The sequence below is a fragment of the Rhipicephalus microplus genome, chromosome 2, assembly GCF_043290135.1.
Source record: "Rhipicephalus microplus isolate Deutch F79 chromosome 2, USDA_Rmic, whole genome shotgun sequence".
Taxonomy (NCBI): Eukaryota; Metazoa; Arthropoda; class Arachnida; order Ixodida; family Ixodidae; genus Rhipicephalus; species Rhipicephalus microplus.
Genome location: NC_134701.1, coordinates 300,919,240 through 300,941,994, shown reverse-complemented (window position 1 = coordinate 300,941,994; position 22,755 = coordinate 300,919,240). Strand labels below are relative to the sequence as shown.

The 22,755-nt window shown below is 46.1% G+C and overlaps 1 protein-coding gene across 1 annotated transcript in view; it reads left to right on the top strand.

The window, feature by feature from the left end:
* Positions 1–19,091, top strand: part of LOC119178747 (nurim homolog) — a 66,831-nt gene extending 47,740 nt beyond the window's left edge. Inside the window, exon 6 of the mRNA XM_075882544.1 lies at positions 18,526–19,091. Within this exon, the coding sequence (XP_075738659.1) occupies positions 18,526–18,795 (270 nt within the window). The 3' untranslated portion in view covers positions 18,796–19,091. The remainder of the gene's footprint in view (positions 1–18,525) is intronic.
* Positions 19,092–22,755: the final 3,664 nt, after the last annotated feature.

Here is a 22,755-nt window from a genome sequence, read left to right as displayed (position 1 = left end):
CAAAACGCAGTACAAAGCCCGTTTCAAAGGCGCGGCGGGAAAGCAGATTGGCTTATCCACGCCACAGGTGCAAAGTACTACACAGGGTGCCACGAGCACGTCTCCGTGGTAAAGGTGATTCACAGAGACACCGGTACCATGGCCCGGCTGCTCGAGCTAGGGCTAAGGCGCTTGCGTTGGCTTCGGAGGGAGACGGGTCGCCGTAGCTTGGCCACACACTAGGACATCGTACCGCCCTTCGGCCGAGCGTACGCAAAGGGGCAACAAAAGGTGAGAGATCGCCTCGGGCGCGAGGCGCCATCAGCGAAGTCTGAGGAGCCCCCCCCCAAGCTACGGGAGTCGGCAAACGGAAAAGGGAATGCGTGGCTCACTGTCAGCTGTCCTCGAGAATCTCTGACCCGCTCCCGACGCACGCGCGCGAAACCTCTCGGGAGGTCTTACGTGCGGTGCCACAGTCGACATCCGCTACCTGGTGAGAGGGGTTAAACGTCATTCCTTGCTCTCCCAGCGCGGCAGACAGCAAAGGAGCGGGCTAGCCCCAATTCCCACAAGAGCCACAGGAAGCATGATGCGATGTCCCAGTAGACCAAGTCTTGATAGTAAGTGAGCTCAGCTTTCTCGCTGAAATACGGCCAGATGCTGCTCAGCTCTTCAGACAAAAATTTTGACCAGCCTTTCTCTATCCAGAATTTAACTTGCTGCAGCAGAGGATTTATTTCTGTAAAATTTAGCCACATCGATGACACTAATCGCTTTTTTTTTTTTCAAGCATTCCGAGTACAGGACATATTCTGGTGGATTTTCTGTGCTGGTATCGTGTAGTGTGTTCGGTAATGGCAGACGACTTAAGGCATCAGCATTTGAGTTTTCGGTTCCCCTGCGATACTGCAATGTGTCATTATGGTTGTCCTAGAGAAGAGCCCACCTCTGAATCCTTGCCGCAGCCATGGGAGGAATGGCCTTTTCTGGGTTAAACATACCCGTCAGTGGTTTATGGTCAGTCACCAAAACAAAGTGATTGCCATATAAGTAGTCCTTAAATCATCATCATCATCATCATCATCAGCCTGTCTACGTCCACTGCAGGACAAAGGCCTCTCCCATGTTCCGCCAGTTAACCCGGTCCTGTGCTCGCTGTTGCCAATTTATACCCGCAAACTTCTTAATCTCATCTGCCCACCTAACCTTCTGTCTCCCCCTACCCCGCTTCCCTTCTCTGGGAATCCAGTTGGTGACCCTTAATGACCAGCGGTTATCCTGTCTACGTGCTACATGCCCGGCCCATGTCCATTTCCTCTTCTTTATTGCAGCTATGATATCCTTAACTCCCGTTTGTCCCCTAATCCACTCTGCTCTCTTCTTGTCTCTTAAGGTTACACCTACCATTTTCTTTCCATTGCTCGCTGCGTCGTCCTCAATTTAAGTTGAACCCTCTTTGTGAGTCTCCAGGTTTCTGCTCCGTAGCTAAGTACCGGCAAGATACAGCTGTTATATACCTTCCTCTTGAGGGACAGTGGCAATCTACTTGTCATAATTTGAGAGTGCCTGCCGAATGTGCTCCACCCCATTCTTATTCTTTAAGTTACTTCAATCTCGTGGTTAGGCTCTGCGGTTATTACCTGCCCTAAGTAGACATAGTCTTTTACAACTTCAAGTGCACTATTACCTATCGCAAAGCGCTGCTCCTTTCCGAGGTTGTTGTACATTACTTTCGTTTTCTGCAGATTAATTTTAAGACCCACCTTTCTGCTCTCCCTGTCTAACTCCGTAATCATGAGTTGCAATTCGTCCCCTGAGTTACTCAGCAATGCAATGTCATCAGCGAAGCGCAGGTTACTGAGGTACTCTCCAGTAACTCTTATCCCTAACTGTTCCCATTCTAGGCTTCTGAAAACGTCCTGTAAGCACGCAGTGAATAGCATTGGGGAGATTGTGTCCCCCTGCCTCACACCCTTCTTTATTGGTATTCTGTTGCTTTTTTTATGAAGCACTATGGTAGCAGTTGATCCCCTGTAGATTTCTTCCAGAATGTTTATATATATTTCATCTACGCCCTGATTCCGCAGTGTCTGCATGACGGCTGATATTTCTACTGAATCAAACGCCTTCTCGTAATCTATGAAGGCTATGTATAGTGGTTGGTTATACTCTGAGCATTTCTCTATTACCTGATTGATAGTATGAATGTGGTCAATTGTTGAATAGCCTGTTCTAAATCCTGCTTGTTCCTTTGGTTGATTGAATTCTAATGTTTTCTTTACTCTGCTAGCAATTACCTTTGTAAATAGCTTGTATACTACAGAAAGCAAGCTGATCGGCCTGTAATTCTTCAAGTCCTTGTCATCTCCTTTCTTATGTATTAAGATGATGTTAGCGTTCTTCCAAGACTCTGGTACTTTTCCCGTCAGGAGACACCTCGTAAATAGAGTGGCTAGTTTTTCTAACACAATCTGTCCTCCATCTTTCAGCAGATCTGATGTTACTTGATCCTCACCAGCAGCTTTGCCTCTGTGCATGCTCTCCAAAGCTTTTCTGACTTCTTCTATCATTACCGGTGGGGTGTCGTCTGGGTTACTGCTAGTTCTTATAGTATTAAGGTCGTGGTTGTCTCGGCTACTGTACAGATCTCTGTAAAACTCCTCCGCTATTTTAACTATCCTATCCATATTGGTAGTTAATTTGCCTTCTTTGTCCCTTAGTGCATACATCCGCCTTTTGCCTATCCCAAGTTTCCTCTTCACTGCTTTGACGCTTCCTCCGTTTTTCAGAGCGTGCTCAATTCTCTCCATGTTATACCTTCTTACATCGCATACTTTACGTCTATTAATCAGCTTCGAAAGCTCTGCCAGTTCTATTTTGTCTGTTGTACTTGACACTTTCATGATTTGACGCTTCTTAATTAGGTTCTTCGTTTCCTGGGAGAGCTTGCCGGTGTCCTGTCTTGCTACCCTGCCTCCAACTTCCACTGCACACTCCGTGATGATACTCGTCAGATTATCATTCATTGTATCTACCCTAAGGTTGGTTTCCTCGCTAAGAGCAGAGTACCTGTTCTGCAGTGACACTCTGAATTCCTGTACTTTCCCTCTCAGTGCTAGCTCATTGATTGGCTTCTTGCGTATCAGTTTCTGTCGTTCCTTCTTCAAGTCTAGGCGGATTCGAGCCCGTACCATTCTATGGTCACTGCATCTTACCTTGCCAACCACTTCCACATCCTTCACGACTCCTGGGTGTGCAGTCATTTTAAAGTCTATTTCGTTCTTATTTACGCCATTGGGGCTCCTCCATGTCCACTTGCGGTTTTCTCGTTTTCGGTAGAAGGTATTCAAAATACGCAGATTATTGTGTTCTGCGAATTCTACTAGTAGCTCTCCTCTGGCGTTTCTTGTGCCAATGCCATAATCTCCTACTGCCTGGTCTCCAGCCTGCTTCTTCCCTACCTTTGCATTAAAGTCGCCCATTACTATAGTATACTGTGTTTTCACCTTACTCATTGCCGATTCCACATCTTCATAGAAGCTTTCAACTGAAGCGTCATCATGGCTGGATGTAGGCGCGTAAGCCTGTACTACCTTCATTTTGTATCTTTTATTCAGTTTAATTACAATGCCTACCACCCTTTCATTAATGCTATAGTAATCCTCTATGTTGCCAGCTATGTTTCTGTGAATTAGGAACCCTACTCCCAGTTCTCTTCTGTCTGCCAAGCCCCGATAGCAAATGACGTGCCCATTCTGTAGCACAGTATAGGCCTCATCTGTCCTCCTAACCTCACTCAGCCCTATTATATCCCATTTAATGCCTTCTAGCTCCTCGAATAATACAGCTAGACTTCCCTCACTAGATAACGTCCTAACGTTAAACGTTGCTAAGTTCAAGTTCCAATGGTGGCCTGTCCGTATCCAGAGATTCCTAGCACCCTCTGCTGCTTTGCAGATCTGACCGCCGCCGTGGTCAGTTGCTCCGCAGCTGGTGGGGACCGAGGGCCGTGAGTTAATTGACGAATGCCTACGGGAGGGGGTGGCCAGATACTGCACCAGGGTGGCCAATCCTTCTCTGGTGAGATCATTGGTGCGTACCGGCTTTAAGCCGGTACGATCAGACAGTAGTAAATCACGTCACGCCGAATACAAGGGCCAATGCTTCCTTTTCTAGCTGGGAGTAGTTTCGTTCGGCTTTGGACAAAGCTCTGGAGTGAAATCCAATTGGACAGTCTGTGCCATTCATGCGATGGGAAAGTACTGCCCCCACTCTTACAGATGAAGTGTCACATTCCGACCTCAAAGGTTCGTCAGAGTCAAAATGTGTCAAAAACTTTGATCTTTGTATAGCCTGCTTTACCTTTCGAACTGCTTCCTCGTGTCATCATCATCATCATCATGATCATGCTTCCTCGTGTACCTGCTACCATTTCCACGTACCTTCTTTAGTTAGCAGATTGTATAATGCCGCTAGGACTGTGGAAAGGTTCGGTAAACATCTGGCGTAATAGTTGATTAAGCCCAAGAAAGATTTCAGTTCGCTCACTGACTTGGGGACCGGTGCTTGAAGAACTGCTTCAATGTTGTCGTCCTTCGGTTTGAGTCCGTTAGCATCAACTCGATGTCCAAGGAAGGTGACTTCTTGTCTTAATTTGCATTTCTTGATGTTTAGCCTGAGACCACAGTCCCGTAAGCGCAGAAAGACTAGCTTTAACAATGCCTTGAATAAGGAATTCATATGCCTCTGGAAGATGGCCGGAGCTGAGCTAATCCCAAAAGGAAGCCTATTGAAGCATAATAGGCCCTTGTGAGTATTTATAACTCTCAGCTTCTTGGCCTCGTCGTCCAGGGCCTCATCGTCCAGGGGCTAGTGGTTGTACGCTTGAGTCAAATCCAGTGTACTAAATACTTCACCGCCATTCAGTCGTGCGATGGTGTCACCCACACGGTGTAGTGAGTACTGTTTAGTCACTGTAGCCGTGTTCACTATCAGGCGAAAAGCTGTACACAGTCGCATGAACCCATCAGTCTTGACAACTGGAACCACTGGCGTTGCCCATTCTGTAGCCTTAACTGGGGATATCACACTGTCGGCTACCAATCGGTCCAAAGCATCAGACACCTTGGTTGTCAAAGCGTATGGCACCGCATGTACTTTGCAAGAGCGGGGCGTGGCATTTTCTTTCAGGATTAGCTTCACCCGTGGACCTTTGTATACAGTTAAACCTTGTTATAACGAAATTAGAGGGGCGCCGCTATTCGCTCGTTATAACTAATATTTCGTTATAGCCGTAGCGGGCATTTACCGCAAATATTATGCACTGTATTTACCCCCCAAAAATAGCGGGCGAAATAGCATCCCGCCGCACAGTGGTATGCAACAAAATAACCGCATTCCCAAATAAAAAGGAAAAAGTCATGCACCTGTTTTGATGCACTTCGAAATACACAGCTTGCATTTCAGGCAGACTTAGCTGCAAATAAGTCCGTAATTGGACGTTGATGCTTCTTCTTGATGCGAACGATGGCTCGCTCAGCTGCGGCCGCAATGTTCAAGCCATCTTCGCCGCCCTCGTGAGCGCTGAAGTAGCGCCGCAGTACGTCCACCGCGTCTAATGCCTCCGACGCCGTCGGCACGTTTGTCTCCTGTTTGTCAACAGAGCCATCGTCACTGGTTTCGTTACGATCACTGACAGCGCGCACAATATCGTCATCCAAAAGCTGCTCCGTTGCCACCACTTCCGAGTCCGCACTCACATAGTCGCAAAACGACTCGCTGTCAGGCAGGACACCTCACGAAGTGCCGTCCATGATGCAGCGACTTCGTCTGATGTGGCAAAACTGTCCGGCACAGTGGGCTCGTCTGATGGCTCATCGCTGGCGTCTGGTGCAGCGGCAAATGAGGCGTGTCGAAAGCAGTTTGCGATCGTGGTCGCCGTCACACTCATCCACGCCGCCTGAAGCATTTCGAGCGCAGCGTACAAGTCAACATCGGTGTCTCGCTTCATCCTCATGTTGAGCAGGAGCTTGTCTATCACACGCTTGCGGTAACCTGCCTTCAGCGACATAATCACGCCTTGGTCAAGCGGCTGTATTTTTGCTGTGCAGTTGGCAGGAAGGAACAGCAGCTCGATGTTTTGAAGCACGGCAGCGGTATGGTGGGCGGTGCAGTTATCTAAAACAAGGCACACCTTGTGGTTCGCCTTTGCCAGCTTCTCGTCCTATTCGCAAAGCCATTTTGAAAAAATCTCCCTGGTCATCCAGGCTTTGCGATTGGCTACGTACTTGACTGGGAGCTGCCTCTTCCCCTTAAAGCAGCGAGGGGATGCACTTTTGCCAATTACGAAAATTGGCAGCTTCTCAGAGCCAGTCATGTTTGCACAAAGTAGCGCAGTGATCCGTAGCTTACTTTGTTTGCCGCCATGGCACGGCTCGCCTTTGAGGGCTAACGTCTTGTGCGGCTACATCTTGAAAAAGAGAGAGGTTTCGTCCGCGTTAAAAATATCTTCCGCGCTGTATTTTTCTAGCAGCCGCACAATGTTTTCTTTCACCCACTTGGTAGCCTCTGCTTCGTCGACAGGTTGCGATTCGCCGCAGACCGCTCTCCCGACAATGTCGTGGCGCTCCTTGAAGCGTTGGAGCCAACCCGAACTTGCTACGAAGTTGTCATAGCCCATGATGCAGGCAAAGTCTCTCGCTTTTCTTTGCAGCAAGGCGCCGCTCACCGGCAGATTACGGCCCGCGTGTCCAAGAACCATTTAAAAACGGCCCTTTCGACCGCTTCAAAGGCAAGTGCCCTCATCCTCTTAGCGCTTCCTTTCACGCCACGTGCAACAGCGTCGATGATGGACTCCTGCTTGCTCAAGATGGTTGACAGTGTGCTCGTCGGTGCGCCAAAGTGTCTTGCCACGTTGCCTTTCTTGGTCCCCGATTCGATGGCTCTTATCATAGCCGCCTTCTGATCTAGCGTTATGCGCTTTCGCTTCCCGCCTGGCGCATTTATGTTGCTGGAATCACGTGCGCAACACGATAAAAGATAAGGCGGAAGCGGTCGAAAAAGAGAAGAAACACGCACGCAAAAGCAACGCGGCTCACGTCGGCGAGTGACAACACTTGCAAGAAAGTGACTGTGAAGAAGTGACTGTGAAGAGGAAGGGGCAGAAGGGGCGCTCTTTTGCGCTGCCCTCTAGGAACCGGTTACTCAAGGAGAAGAGGGTATGTAGGATTAGAAAGCGCGCCTCAGCGCCATGAGAAAGGGGAGAGGGAGAATATAAAGAAGGCACAGAAGAAAAGAAAAGGGCGAGACGTTCGCGGAGCTGCGCAATGCTCCGCTGTCGGTGGTAGCCAAGCGGCGCACGTGCAGCGACCTCTCCTCCGGAAATAGCGGGTGTCATCTGCATTGCACGTGTTGCTGGAGGGCACATGGCGGGAGTTTTGAACTGCTAAATACAGTTCTCGCGTTGCACGCCGTCTCAAATTCGCGTTGTGCACTGTCGTGACATCGGCTCAAAATTTTACTTCCTAACAAAATTTGTTCGTTATATCCCATAACAGGCAAATTTTGCCTCGTTAAAACGAGGTTTTGAATACATTGGTTTGTATGGGGACTTTCAAGGGGAATTAGGATTTGCTCGTTATATCCGTTATTTTGTTATAGCCCGTCTCGTTATAACGAGGTTTAACTGTAGTCCTAAACCTGGAGCAAACACATCTTTGAACTCCTTGACAAAGTGTGAAGTTCCTGGCTCGTGCGGTCTTCCTTGGACGTGTCGAGGTTTTCGACGACATTTGGTCTCAGCATGGCCACTCCACAATTGTTAAACGCCTTGATGGTATCCCTTCTACATAACGCTGGTCCCGGTGTATCGACGATAACCAGGGTGCCCTATACGCCGTGCCTCTCCCAGGTCACTTTCATGTGCCTTTCTCCAACCACTGGAAGCTCTCCCAAAAAAACATGACAATTTGAGAGTGGTGCTGCTTGGAGGTGGCCATCTGCTTTGATTCTGCTTGAACAGGCTCATTGAAGTATAATGCTAACAGGTGACCCCGTATCGTTCAACATGGTAAGCGGCACCATCCCAAGTAATTTCCTCGAAAATTGGCTTAACAATGCGACCAGTACTCGTTTTATGAGCCACTATAGTATAGAGCTTCTCATCTTCCGAGCTATCGTTAGCTGCTGCCGACAGGACGTAAGCGCCACGGGGCTTCTTCTGGGTTTGTTCTCGGCATATTCGAGTGACGTGTTCTCGTTTACCGCATCGGCGGCAGACCGTACGAACGTGATAGCACTGCTCGTTCGAGTGAGCTTCACTGCCACATCTATGGCAAGGTGTCATGCCTTCGGCCTTCTATTGCCCTTTTTGTGGCCTATTCTGACGCATGAATTGAATGCTAATCTGATCGGCAGATTGCATCCTTCTAGCATTCGGGGTTGTGTTCTGAGCTGCAATAACGCAATCCTCTGCTTCTGTTAGCGTCAGGTTCCTGAGAGTCAGCAAATGTCGTCTCACATCTTCATCTGAGACTTCACACACGATTGATTCGGTTTCGTAGCATGCGTTCGAGCGACAATCCGAAGTTGCATTTTTTCTGCCAGCAGCCCTATTTCAGCAATAAATTCCTGTGCCCCTCTTCTTCTAGTTGTGATCGAGTAAAAAAACATAACTTGCCGCTATTTCGTTGACTTCAGGGGCGTAGTACTCTTCGAGGTAATTAACGGCATCATTGTAGGAAGTGCGTTGATTTGCCTCAGATGGCAACGTTCCTGGACTACTCGAATCTCGCGTTCTGGTAGCGAGGCCACTAACACTGCTCGTCGCTTCGTCGTGTCCGTGATGTCTTGCGCTTCGAAGTAGGCTTCGAGGCGAACTCAGAACGTTGACCACATTTTCTCAAACACTGCTGGCCATCCCACGCTCATGGCTCTGCAGGTCCAGGACTTGTTGAGGTCCTCGTCGCCACTGTTACAACGCACGACACTGACTCAACAGAACATAGGTGGCACGTCGTTTATTCCAGGTCAGCCAGAGCTTCAGCAAACCCGAGCTCTCGCGTAGCGCGAGCGTTACGAGACCGGTGAGCTGCGCTTCTTGCTGGCTACGATAATGCCACAATACCGACGCTAGCGGCCTTGGTATAGGAGCCGTTTTTCTGGGACTTGACAATTTTTTCCTAGAGAGAGTTGTCGCATATGCCTGTCGCATACTCACTGCTGCCGGGAAGAACTACATGATAACTGAGCAAGAGTGTCTGGCTGTGGTTTGGTCGGTGCAAAAGTTCCGTTCCTATCTCCACGGCCGTCACTTCACAATCATTACGGACCACCATGTCTCATGCTGGCTTTCTACACTGAAGGACATGTCCGGGTGCTTGTGTTGGTGAATACTACTCTTGCAGGAGTACGACTTTGACATAATTTACAAGTCTGGCAGAAAACATCAAGACGTCGACGCTTTATCTCGTTGTTTGCTTCCTGCTCCCCATATCAGCATTGGCGAGAGCTCAACTGCAGACGCATTATGGACCACCTTCCGGGAGATTCTCATCCACCTAATGCACGACTTTGTTGTCAACTTCTGCACTTTAGGCTGGACAATGGGGTTCTGTGCTGCCACGCTCTCTTCGACTTCAGGTGCTCGAAGCCTTCCACGATGACTTGACTGCTGGTCATCTTGGTTTTGACCAGCAGTCAAAACTCTTGACCGCATTTGATGTCATTATTACTGGCCTGGCCTTTTTTCTGGCATAGTGCGGTGCATTGGTACCTGCTCCCCATGTCAGCATCGTAAACTCCCGACATCTGCACCTGCTGTACATCTACAGGCAGTTCAGTGCCTTTCAATGCCATACGAAGTTATAGGTGTCGACCGTTACGGGCCTCTCCCCGTCAGATCTAGTGGCAAACAATAGATAGTGACCGCCGTGGACCACCTGACACGTTACGCTGAGACGTCCTCTGTCATTACAAGCTCAGCTGCGGAGGGGTTATGGTTGCCGCGATAGCGCGGCAACCATAACCCCTCTTCCCCTCTGCTAACTGTTCGCTGACGAAATAAGCATGCAAACTATTGGCTGGAAAGGCGATGTTCGCTCCGCAGAAAGAAGAGGCTAGTGGATCTTTCCCCATGTGTGTGTGTGTGTGTGTGTTTACACACGTATACATCAATGATGGCGGCAACAGGAAAAACCAGCCGGGACTGTTCATATAATTGCTCTCGCAATAAAAGGAAAAACGGTAGTGGTGCACTTCCAGGTCCATGTTGCCATCTAACGACAATCCATTACAACCTAACACTCCCCCTTAATGGACTGTCATTTCATCCACATTCTTGATGCCCAAATTATCGCAGTGACCTCCACTTGCTTTTAATGAACTTCTGTCTTTTGGTTGTGGCACTAATTTCTACGTGTGAGATGCTTCCAGGCTATTCAGTTCACTCTGTTTAGCAGCCTTCTGTTTCTTCTTGTCTAGTACAGATAAGGCCTCATCCACTGTCTTTGGATTAGTCAGGTTGGTTCTCTTGGCTATACAACAGCTTAGACAGTCACGTTGAGGTCGTCTCTTATTCGCCAGTCTTTCTGATTGATTGATATGTGGGGTTTAACGTCCCAAAACCACTATATGATTATGAGAGACGCCGTAGTGGAGGGCTCCGGAAATTTAGACCACCTGGGGTTCTTTAACGTGCACCCAAATCTGAGCACACGGGCCTACAACATTTCCGCCTCCATCGGAAATGCAGCTCGCCAGTCTTTCTGACCGCCTTTATATCTGTGTGCCTTGATCTGAAGCACTGGACAGATCCTGTGTCACTGTCTCATCTTGGTCAGCAGGTGAGGTGTCTTCTTCAGGATTGTTATTCTCAGTATCATCTTTTGAACCACAAGCATCATGCAGCTCGTTCAAAGTGTTTTCAGCTCGAAACAAGATTGAGCTGCTAATATCGTTGTCTCCTTCAATGTTGCTACTTGCAGATTTTGCAAGTTTGCACGAAAACAAGTCTTCGTGTTGTGGATATTTTGCACCATGCTTCTGTACCTTTGAAAGTTCTGAAGCACTTTATTTTTAACCTTCATAGAATACACCATAGCGTATCTTGAGTAGTCATCCATGAAGGTTACAAAGTAGCAGGAGCTCCCTCCGGATGTTGTTGCTACTTTTCCAACCACGTCTGAATGCACAATCTACAGTGGAACCTTGCCCCATGTTGCTTCTTTCGTTGGGAAACTGCTTTGTCTTAACTTTTACATACAACATGTGTCACACTTGTTCTTCACAGAATTTTCAGTGGCTCCACAGAGGCAATGAGCAGCATCATAGTGAAGGTGTCCTAATCCTTTGAGCCACAAGGCTATGTTATTGGTCTGTGCCATCATCGTCGACTTTGTTGCTTATTTGACAAGATACAGTTGTCCTTCTCGAGTTGCGGTAAGGATCAGCTCACCAGTGTTCTTTGTGACTTTGGCTTTGCCCTTAGCGAACATCATATGGACCTCTGGCGCTTCAGTTCTTTCAACTGACAGTGGGTTGCCATTCAAAACGGACACATAAAAGACATCTTCAAGTGTCACGTATGTTTCACCACACTCCTCAGACGACTGAATTTGAATTTTTTCTCTTCTCATCACACTCATCGATTCTCTGCTTGCAGTATCGTCATGTGCTCTGTCACACCGCTTCCGTATGCCTCATGTAAGGATGTGGTGTTGCCAAATTTCTGGCACACAAAGCTACCTGAGTAGCAATTCTTGCAGGTGGCGGATTTCTGTTCAGTCGATCATCCCCATCATCTGAAAATTGGTCACAATCTTTCAGTATTGAACCAATTTTGCCACAAGCAAAGCATCTTACTTTCTTCTTCTGGACACTTGAAATACACTGGTCATTTTTCTTCTCATTCTTCTTGACGTTGGGCAAATGTACTTTCTTGTTGTGTTGCTTACTCTCAATCTTTGACCGAGCTTTTGAGATCAGAGCCGTTGTTTCCCTCTTCATCGCTTGTACACTCTTTGGTATGACGCAGCTTTTTCTCCTCCTCAATCAGCAATCTTGTCTTTATTGTTCGGGTTGTTAGCATTTTTTTATCTTGCTTTAACTTTAGAATGATTTGCTCGTACGTCTCGGGGAGTCCCATCAGCATCAGCAAGACAACTTCTCTATCTGTAAATGCATAACCTACATTTGACAACTTCTCGTGTAGATCTATCAGTCTACCGAGGTAATTTTGCATTGACTTGTGTCTCTTCAGTTTCACGTTGAAAGAATCACATGTCAGCTGGAGTATATTCAAGAGTCCAAACTTGGTGTGTATGTCCTGTAGCCTATTCCAAGCGTCTCTGGCAGTTCTGCATGTCCCAATGTTATCCATGTAGTTGTCATCCATGACAAGGGAAAATCAGTGCCATGTTGTTGATTGCCTTCTCTTGCTCATACATAGCTCCCACTGAAAAACCAGGGTCAATCTTCTCCCAGCATTCTTTTTGTACGAGAGCTGCTCTTGTCCTTATGTACCATGTATGATTATTGTCGGATGACAACTTGGGCATTCCGTACTCGTCTGACATCATGCTCAAGCACACTTTCTTTTGTGCTGATACTTTTCAACTAGCGTGCACACACCAAAAATTCCGGTCACTCCTCACCCAACAGTTTAGTCGCTAGCGTCCACCAGGACTGGTATGTCAGTCGCACTTTTTCACAACACTACTGTCACTTGAACGCGCAAAAAAAAAAAACAAAAACAAATTGCCAGTCATTTTTTTCTGACGATCACAGATGTATGGTGTCTCGTGCTTCTAACGGCGATTCTAACTTCTAGCACCAAATTCAGTCACCTCTTCATGAAAGTTTTGTCGCACTCACGTTCGACGTGTCTTGGCCCATCTTCTTGGCAAAACAAAAACGAAACACACCTCTCACTTTCGTCACAGCTTAGCATGCCAGTCTAACCTTCGGAATACATTAGCATGTTGTGGCGAAGACGGTGCAGCCTGACACTTTCACCCTTCGACGTGGTCGCATCTCTTCTTTCAACCGAGGTAATCCACTCGTGCTTCTTAAAAAGAACGATCAATGCACTGTCTTAGGCCCGTAACCTGTTGGTTTTTGTTGCAAACACAGCGTGACCAAACTCATAAGAATGCTGATTGAGTGTATTTATTGCTCAAGAAATGGAGCTTGGACAACGCTGTGTCGCGTTTATGATCTTGAGTAATAAATCCACTCACTCAGTGTTTCTACGAGTTTGGTCATGCTGCGTTTGCAACATAAAGCAAAAGAGTGGTGAGTCATGTTAGGGCATGTGGACGGCCGAAATAGGTGAAAAAGCCCGCGCAATGACGGCGAGCCAAGCTCAATCACCACGAACTACACATCCATACATGCCTCCCAAATTATTCACCTCTAGAGTGATTGCTTGGGCATGTTGGTATGACATAGTCAAGGTCAGGGTTGCCACTGGTGGCTACTTTTCGCAAAATTGGCAAATTTGAGAGGCCCATGGTCACCTAAAATTGTGAATGGTGACATGAGGAATTTTTGGTTATTTTCGGCTTAGGCCATAACTTAGTTATATATTCTATACTAAGTGTCTTCTAAAGGTCCTGCCACGGTGGTCTAGTGGCTAAGGCACTTGGCTGCTGACCCGCAGGTCGCGGGATCAAATCCCGGCTGTGGCGGCTGCATTTCTGATGGAGGCGGAAATGTTGTAGGCCCATGTACTCAAATTTGGGGGCACGTTAAAGAACCCCTGGTGGTTGAAATTTTCGGAGCCCTCCACTACGGCGTCTCTCATAATCATATGGTGGTTTTAGGACGTTAAACCCCACAAATCATATCAATCAAATCAAGTGTCTTCTAATGTTAGGGGGGACAACATATATCCTTATTTTTGCAGTTTGAGACCCACTAGTAGAAGGCATTGTGTTTGTCTGTCTTGTTTCGCTTGTGTATCTCCTCAGTTCACTCATATCCTGTAGGCACTGGCACTATGGTACGTCTGCCACCAACCTTCCAGCAAAATTTAGGTAAGCAGACTGTTTCATGGGTCATGAGGCGGTGGTGTTATACCAAGTTTTTTTCGGTGCTTTGGAGGGACACTGAAACATGAAAAAAAAAACGACCATATGGTGTCACTATACGTAATTTTGTGCGGCTAACTCGAAAATCAAGTAGAAAATTTGCGTAAACCAATGCAAATAACTTTATTTTGCTGAAAACAAGCAACAGGCGCTGAAACCGCCATCGCAAGTCTTGCCACCACTGTGATTAATCGAAGCTCCTTGATGTCATTGTAAGGAAGGTGAGGACAGGTGACTGCGCTCGCTGGCAATCAATGCCATGTTTGTCTGTTGAAATCGGGTAGTTGCTGTAAGAATGGCAAACTGTGGAAGTCGGACCGAGTTCGCTGTATATCCGTACATGTTCAAGCCGGTCGCCACTTTCATAGTGACGACTAAACCGGCACAGAAAAATGAGTATCAACCAGCCACCTTCACCCGCATTGGAAACATAGACTGGCACGTATGAGATGCTTGCTAGTGCTTAATTTTGCATGTATAAGATGCATGCCAGTGCTTAATTTCACTATATTAAACTGTTACAGATGATACTCTTATCAGTGGATATCAAGTTCGATAAGAAACAACAGCATCGGCACTCACTTTTAGCCGCTTATTATCTCGGTTCGTGCTAGGCACGGGCAGCATGCAGAAACATCCGCTGTTCGTAGATTTCACAGCTCATAGTGCAGCGTTGTTAATGCAGTCAGTATCGTACTTTGCACTCGGCAAGGCACACGCCATGAATCAGTATGCTACCGCGAGAAAAATAAAAGAGCCAGACGAGTACCGCTCTTGCCGCAGTGGTGATGTGGGCTCATAATTGTGCTGAAAATTGCGCAAGAATAGTTTGACTTATATATTGCGATTCTGTTTTTTATAATACCGTCACTTTTTCTAAACTCTGCCCAGTACTACAGTGAAGATGAGTTAAAATGCAATTGGTATATATGCACTAGAAGCATGCGACTGTCGTATAAAATAGCTGATTTCGACTATGTGTACTGATATCTTTGTGCACGTGTTTTCGCCATACGTGATCATGCACGCATGCGTGCACATTGGTAAAGAGGACTGCTGCTGCTGCTTCAAGATTCGGCAGATTCACCACCACCACAGCGCGCTTCATCTCATAGGTCCAAAGTATATTCTTTTAACTGCAGCGGCCCATTTCGCAGCCATCTTCTGATCCCGTGGAAACTTGTGAAAAGCGACCTCATCGCGGCCGTAAGTGCTGCGGCAGCCATATGCCGCGCAGTAACTAGGCATCGCGAGTCCACTTGAACCTGGCACAAACACAACTACTGAATGTCAGATGGTGAAAATCTCTAATCAGAAGAAAAAACGGTGCAATAGCAAGAAATCCCTACGAACTGGCAGAACTGCCAGGCAGCAGATCGCTGCAGAAATATGATACAACCGCGAAGTAAGCAAGCTGAGCTGACTGAGCGATGCAGGCGGCCCGGCGCAAAGTTGCCGGCTGGGCGGTGGCTCGACCGCATGGCGGGGGGCGTTTTTAGGGGCGAAGCTCCTTAAAGCGGCACCCGTTCGTCCCTTGTTGTCGTAGTCAATGTGTGTAACCAGTGTTACATTTTGACCTGCAAGGTGGTGCCGGTGGGAGATTTCTCCTGTGCTTTGTTGAACAATAAAAAGTTTGCAGCGTGCGCGTTAACTAAAAGCCGAATGCTCCTGTCTCTCATTTCCCATTAGTAGCCATTGGCATGTACATTGAGCACTATCTGACAGGAAAAGGTTGCTACGTTATACTCGCTGGGCGTAACCTCCTTGGTTTTAGTGAAGTTTAGCGAGCGTTGGGCCGCAGTGCCATGAATACAGTGAACTAGTATATACCATGAACTCGAGGTGGTTAAAGGTGGGAAGTAGAGCCGAAGCGCAAGCCGTAAGAAAGTGTGCGTGTGCCAGCTCTCGTTTAGTACTTGGAATGTCCGCTGGATGGCGGTGAGATGGTGGTACTTGGAGTGTTGAATAGATGGACGAACGGACACACAGACAGATGCATCGATGGACGCATGAACGGACGTAGGGGTGGATGCATGGACGGACGCACGAACAGGCGCACGCACGGACGGGCAGATGGATGCATGGACGGTCTCGCAGACGGACGCATGGAAGCAAGAACGAATGGACAGACGAATGCTTTGCCCCACTCTCCATCATTCACTCCGTAGATATGCTGCCATTTTTTTTAATGTCAAAGTTTGCTCGCATGTAGCGCCGTTGTTTAATCGAACCTCGTCAAGAAAACCTCCGTACAAATGTAAGAGGTCGCGGATACCGAATTCACAATGAATTGGCGAATTCAAAACCTCTTCAGTGTTCTTTTAAGAGCTTCAAGCTTCTTTAAAGTTTGCTTCTGAAGTAGCCAGATGAAAGTTAGGCTGTGTGTTTGGACCACAGCACCAATTGTCCTGAATAAGTCATCGACTTCTTCACTGCTGTAGTACCTTATTGTTTGGTACGTATTGAATTTAAATTTGTTACTAACACACTTCTTGGGCGAGCCAAGAAATCGGGTTCTTTAGGTAGCCTTCGGGAACTTCAGAAACTGCACTGAGCTGAATGTACAGCGTTAGCAAGACCACACAGAAAGTGTGGTGCGGACGTTGCAAGGAGTAGGCCATATCTACGAATTTATTTCCGCTGTTTTATATTAAGTTGTTTGATTATTGGACACATAATCCCACTTCAATAAAATTCTCTAAATCTGCAGCAGGGCTACGCACGTCATTCTCTTCTTGTAGCGACTGCCCCTGTATTCCCTACAACTGAAGCCATCATAATTTTTTTCTTATTGCACTAGAATTCAGGAACACTGCTGGAGCATGCATGCCCTTTCTTTGTGCTCCCATGGTGAAGTGACCGATTTGACTGGCATTAAAAAACGCTAATATCATTGAGAGGTTATGGATGGTACTGTACTGCTCAGAGCTATGCATAATTATCAATGTTATAGCTAGACAAGCCACACATATCTAGAGTGGTGACTTTTTTGGCGAAATTGGAATAAAAATGGCGACTTTTCGCTCATTTTTTAGCGAATTTCACTCAAAAGTCAGTGGCGACCCTGGTCAGGATTTCCACTGGTGGCTACTTTTCGCCAGATTGGCGAATTTAAGAGGCCCGTGGCGATGTAAAATTATGATTGGCCACGGGGCCAATTCTTGGCGATTTTTAGCTTAGGTGTCGACTGGTCGACTGAGTTATACATCTTATACTCATTGTCTTCAGAATGAATGGGTAACAGCATTTTTTCAATCTTCCTAATGTTACAGCCACCAGTAGAAGGCACACTTTAAGTGCAATTTACTTTGTCAGTTTTATTTCTGGTGTGTATCTCCTAATTCACCTAGGTCCTGGAGGCACTGGTGCACTGGTGTGTCTGCTAGCAACCTCCTAGCAATTTAGGCCACTGGACTTCTTCGCATACCACAAAGTGGTAGTGCTATACTACGTTCTTTAAGTGCTTTAAAAACTTTAAGCATCTACAAATTTCACGTCTAAAGTGTGTAGTTGACGATTAGGCCATGTTCTCCGACCGCAGCTCCAAGTGTCGTGAATAGCTTGTTGACTTCTTCACTGTTGTAGTACCCCTTAATTTGTTATGTTCAGTTTAAATTTGTTATTAACATACATTTCAGGTGCACCAAGAAGTCTGGCTTCTTTGGTTAGCCTTCAAAAACTACAGTGAGACGAATGTGTAGCGTATAAGCATGTATGCAGTAGTTTCCTATTTATGTTCGTTACTTTGTAATTAAGTCTTTTAATTATCAGACTCATGATTCCATTGCAGCAATATTCTCTAAATCTGCAGAAAGGCCACGCATCATGTCCTTCTCTTGTTGTAGCGACTGCTTCATCCTGTATTCACTACAACTAAAATCACCACCAACTTGTGTTGTGATGCGCTAGCATTCAGAAAGGCTGCTAGTTTTGCATGCCCTTTTTTAGTGCTTCCCTGGTGAAGCGGGTGATGTGACTGGCATTGAAAAACGTCAGTGTAATTCAGGATTTATGGATGGTACCATACTACATGGGGCTATACATAATTTGAAATTTCATCACTAAACACGGCTTATGTATGTACAGTGGCGGCATTTCTGGCGAAATCTGAAGAAAAATGGCGACATTTCGCTTGTCATTTGGCGACTTTCAATAGCAAGTCAGTGGCAACCCCGGACATAGTGGAAAGAAAATGTGACAAAATGTAATAACAAGGAAAGGAAGATAGAAGCAACAGTGCCATCATTTGTGTCATCCTTTTTCTTACGTACTCTTTTTCTTTCCCTTATTTGCCTTAACACATCACCAAATGAACGCATGTACACAGCTACACTCACATTTGGCAGTAGCATGATTGTCATTTCTTTATGCTAGTTACATGCTCAACACTACTTACCTTAATCTGAGATTTGTACCTCTTGTACAGCTGCCAATGTCTCTCTTTTATTTCTTTTTATAGGTTTGGAGCGGCGCAGAGAGTAGCACATACAACAGCTCAAGGTCATTGCAGTTGGAGCACTTTTTGCAACACATGAGGCACCCCAGTTTGGTCGCACTGAGTGTCATTCTCTGGTTTTACCCTATTATGACCCTAGACAGAGCTGTCCTGGCTCTAATTTTCACCATCTATCCTTTTGGCTGGTTCAAGACCCAAGTGGAAGACTACAAATACTGCCATTGCTTCTGGAGGTCTAAGCTTGTGGGCCTGTTGCCCAAAGCTCTGTCGTAATCAGTGACAAGGCTAGATCATCATGTAGATGACACATTGGACATCGCTCGAGGCTTGCTTTGTGCACAAATTTCAGCATTATGTATGTAGTATCATTCTCACTCATGTATTTACCACAGCAACCAAGCTTTCATCTGGTTATGAGATGAAAGCTTGGACATAAACACATACACCCTTGTGTTGTAGCTATATATCATTTTGATTACCTCTATTGCTATTTGTGTAGTGTATATGATGTCATTTATTATAGCATTTATGTAGAACGATAAGCACTTCTATATAAACTGCAACAAATATTCCTGGTCAGATTTCATCGTGCACAAAAGACACATGTAGTGTCTGTGTCACTGGCACTGAGGAAATTGCACTATTCGGAGTTCCTAAAACTCCGAATAGATCTGGTTTACATATTCCATTTAACAATTGAAAAAGTATGCATAAGACAAACCAATTTATTGTTGGCACCTGCAAGAAAGAGCATCTATGGTAGCGGATATAACTCACACTCATCAATCATTGTAGCTTGACACCAAAACAAAGTCCGTGCAGTTTTCACTTTGATACCGCTGTGTTCTCCCTGAAGTCTCAATGCACGCAAAGGTATCGGCAACCGTTATTTGTATGACTTGAGCAATTGAGGTCGAATTTTACAAGCATGCCATTTATTTTCACAAACAAAAAACAACATGAAAAATAAACACAACATATGCATTAAGGTTGGAGAGAACTGCAAGTTATACGAAACTCAGCTAAAGCAAGTGAATAAGGCAGCAAAAAGAACAGTAAATATACGATGATATAGTGGGCATGCATACACACATGACATTACGATTTCATTCGCAAACATAGATACAGTCACAAACCAGTTCACGAAAAAATTGATTCCTGCATATGTGAAACACAGCTAGACAGTGACATCACTGTTGTTAATGGGAATCCCTCACTACCGAATTGGAAGCCCACCTGGGCACCTATGCCACCGGTAGCGGTTAGGGAACTCAATCACCCACTGCTACCTCCCATGTACAAATTTGTAACAATGTGAACAAAACAATAGTAAAATCACAAGAAACAACACAGTGTGAGTAATGCACAATAACATAAATAAAACCTTGTTCGCTGAAACGCTATGACAGTTAAGTCATACGTCTAAATTTCAAGAACATTTTTTATCTCTTATTTATTGGGCACATTTTCCCCAGCAATGAGCAAATGTATTCTGGTCAGTGTAAAGAATCTAATTATCTGATTTGTCACTTCCAGTTTGTGGTGTTCACAGCCCACCATATTTAACTTCTTCACAGAGAGGCAAGAGAAAATGTCTGTTATGCTGTCACTTTTAAACTTGTTGAAACTGAAGCAATAGGTGAATGCATCTTCCATAGCTTTGACCAGGTCTGTTAAGGACTCGGACGGGCACAGAAGGCGTGATTCAATGTAGCAAGCAACAACTTCCTACATTGTTGCACTTGGTCTTTTTCACCATCTTCCAGGCCACATAATTACTGACGTAATAAGTGATCCAGAATTCACTTTTGCGTCCAATAAGATCAGTGTGCTAAGAGAGGGCTTCACAAGCAACAATCACTTCATGAACTTCATTGAGGCGCCCCACATCTAGCAGCTCATCCAGCTTATTCTGCAATTTTATTGAATTATTGTGGATGCCCGGACATAGAAGGCTGCTCAGAACTCCACAAGGTATGTTTACACTGGAGGGTGATTGTGCCAAACTGTAAAAACTGAGGCAATTCACAGAGATCAAAAATTGTGTCGGCGTAGGGTGATTGTTCGAGCCAGTCATTTGCTTCTGTATTCAAAAAAAACATTAAAAATTCAAGCGCATCTTGGCAGACTCAAGACCTCATCAAATATTTGTAGCTCAAGGTTTTCGTGACATAGTGCTGGATGGAAATGGTGCTGGTTAAAGTGACGCGGAGTCCTTCGGCAGTTGATTCCCTCAGGAGCCCATCCTCCTTAGGTACAGCTTTTTCCCAAGTTGCTAAGAACCCGTTGATAACATGCTTGTAGCTATGGGCGATGAATCTTTCGTCGAAATGAGCTTCGCACACAACGCAGTTCTTTTCTAGTGGTTTGTCAGCGCAAGGAATCGCGTGCTCCTAGGCCTTGCGCTGTTCATCGTCAGCGGGTGCAGAGAAGAGAGACGCGTTGTTCCCTTGTTTGCGGGTCGAAACATATCCCGCATTGCATTCAGGTGCAACGCAGTGTCTCGTCTGTTTAACCATCAATGTGGCATGGTCTCATTGGCACGTATTGATCCGGACACGTCCTAATAGGCTCGGAGCAGACGTTGCCCCTTGCGAGCACACGAATGGATGAATAGATGGATGTGGCTGTACCCTTTAAATCGGGCGGCGGTTATCGCCACCTAGCCGTATACTTAGTGAACTAACCACAAGATTTATCTCTTTTTTTTTTCTTTTAAATAGTGAAGTTGAGGACTGGTACTTTGCAGTGAATGGTTTTCACTCGTGCCTTGACTTTAGCCACCAATCAGATAACCTTCTTCTAGTTATTTCTACTTGCTTAAAGTCTATTTTCCCCTCCCTGTCTCTAAACACCAGTGCTTTGAAAAACTCCGCGTCATCATCCTGAACTATAGGGTGAAGCCCTTTACAGAACATTATCAAGTGTTCGGCAGTATCCTCCTCCTCTCCACATGCACTGCATACCGTGTCTACCCCTTCGTATTTGGCCCGATATGTCTCGGTTCGCAATACTCCCGTCCTGGCCTCAAACAGTAGAGAACTACACCGAGTGTTATCATAGATTCTTTCCTTGGCTATTTCCTGCTTAAAAGTTCGATATATCTCTTGTGCAGACTTCTTAATCATGCCAATTCTCCACATGTCAGTTAGACCAAGAACCATGACCCCTTTCCATATTCCTCTCACAACATCATACCTATTGTAATTCCACAGTGCCCTATTTTTCATCACTGCTGCATTTCTGTTACCTTTAGTGTTCACGTATATTTTGTGTTCCCTTAGGTACTCGGTCCCAATGCTTATCCATAAGCCCAGATATTTCTATTTATCTGTTATCTCTGGCGTGACTTCCTGTATTTTAAGCTTACTACCTTCGTTATCATTAAAAATCATGACTGCTGATTTTTGTTTACTGAATCTAAAATCTAACCTATTTCCCTCATTACCGCAGATGTCCATCAATCTCTCCAAATCTTCCTTGTTGTCGGCCATTAGCAGTATATCATCTGCGTATATTAATGCTGGTAGTGCATGATGAATGAGTTTTCTTTGTTTTACGAAAGAGAGGTTGAAGCCCAGTTCACTTCCCTCTAATTTGACCTCTAATCCTTGTAGGTACATCATGAATAATAATGGTGACAGGGGACACCCCTGCCTAAGCCCCCGTTTTACCTCTGCAGGCTTGGATACCTGTTTTTCCCACTTTATAACTACCTTGTTATCTTTATAACTACCTTGTTACCTACCTTGTTACCTGTTACCTCCTGTGTTTTTTATTACCGCAGGGGTGCCTGCGCAAGTAGGCGTTTGGTGTGTAGCGACACCACGAACCCGAGCTAACGGGGGAGTTTCGACTCCCTCCCACGCCTAGCCGTGCGTGGCTTTGCCGTGTCCGAGGAAAAGGGGATCCTGGGGGTTGAGCCGACGCTGGGTGATTGGACCGTTAAGGCCCCCCGGCAGAGGCAACACACCCCTTTGGCCCAGGCTTCACGTAGACCCCTGAGCTGACCCACCCAGGGGAATCGGCAGTCGCCTTTTCCTATCTCTCTCTCCCTAAATCTTCGTCTTTATCTCTTACTATTTATCTGTCCTGTCTTCTACTCTCTTCCGTTTACTTCCAAACTTCCTGGCGGCTAGGGTTAACCCTGTGCAAATAGCCTACCTTGGTCTAGGCGCATTGGGTTATAGTGGCATTGTACGGCTGGCGTCTGCAGGTTTCAGCATTTGTAAA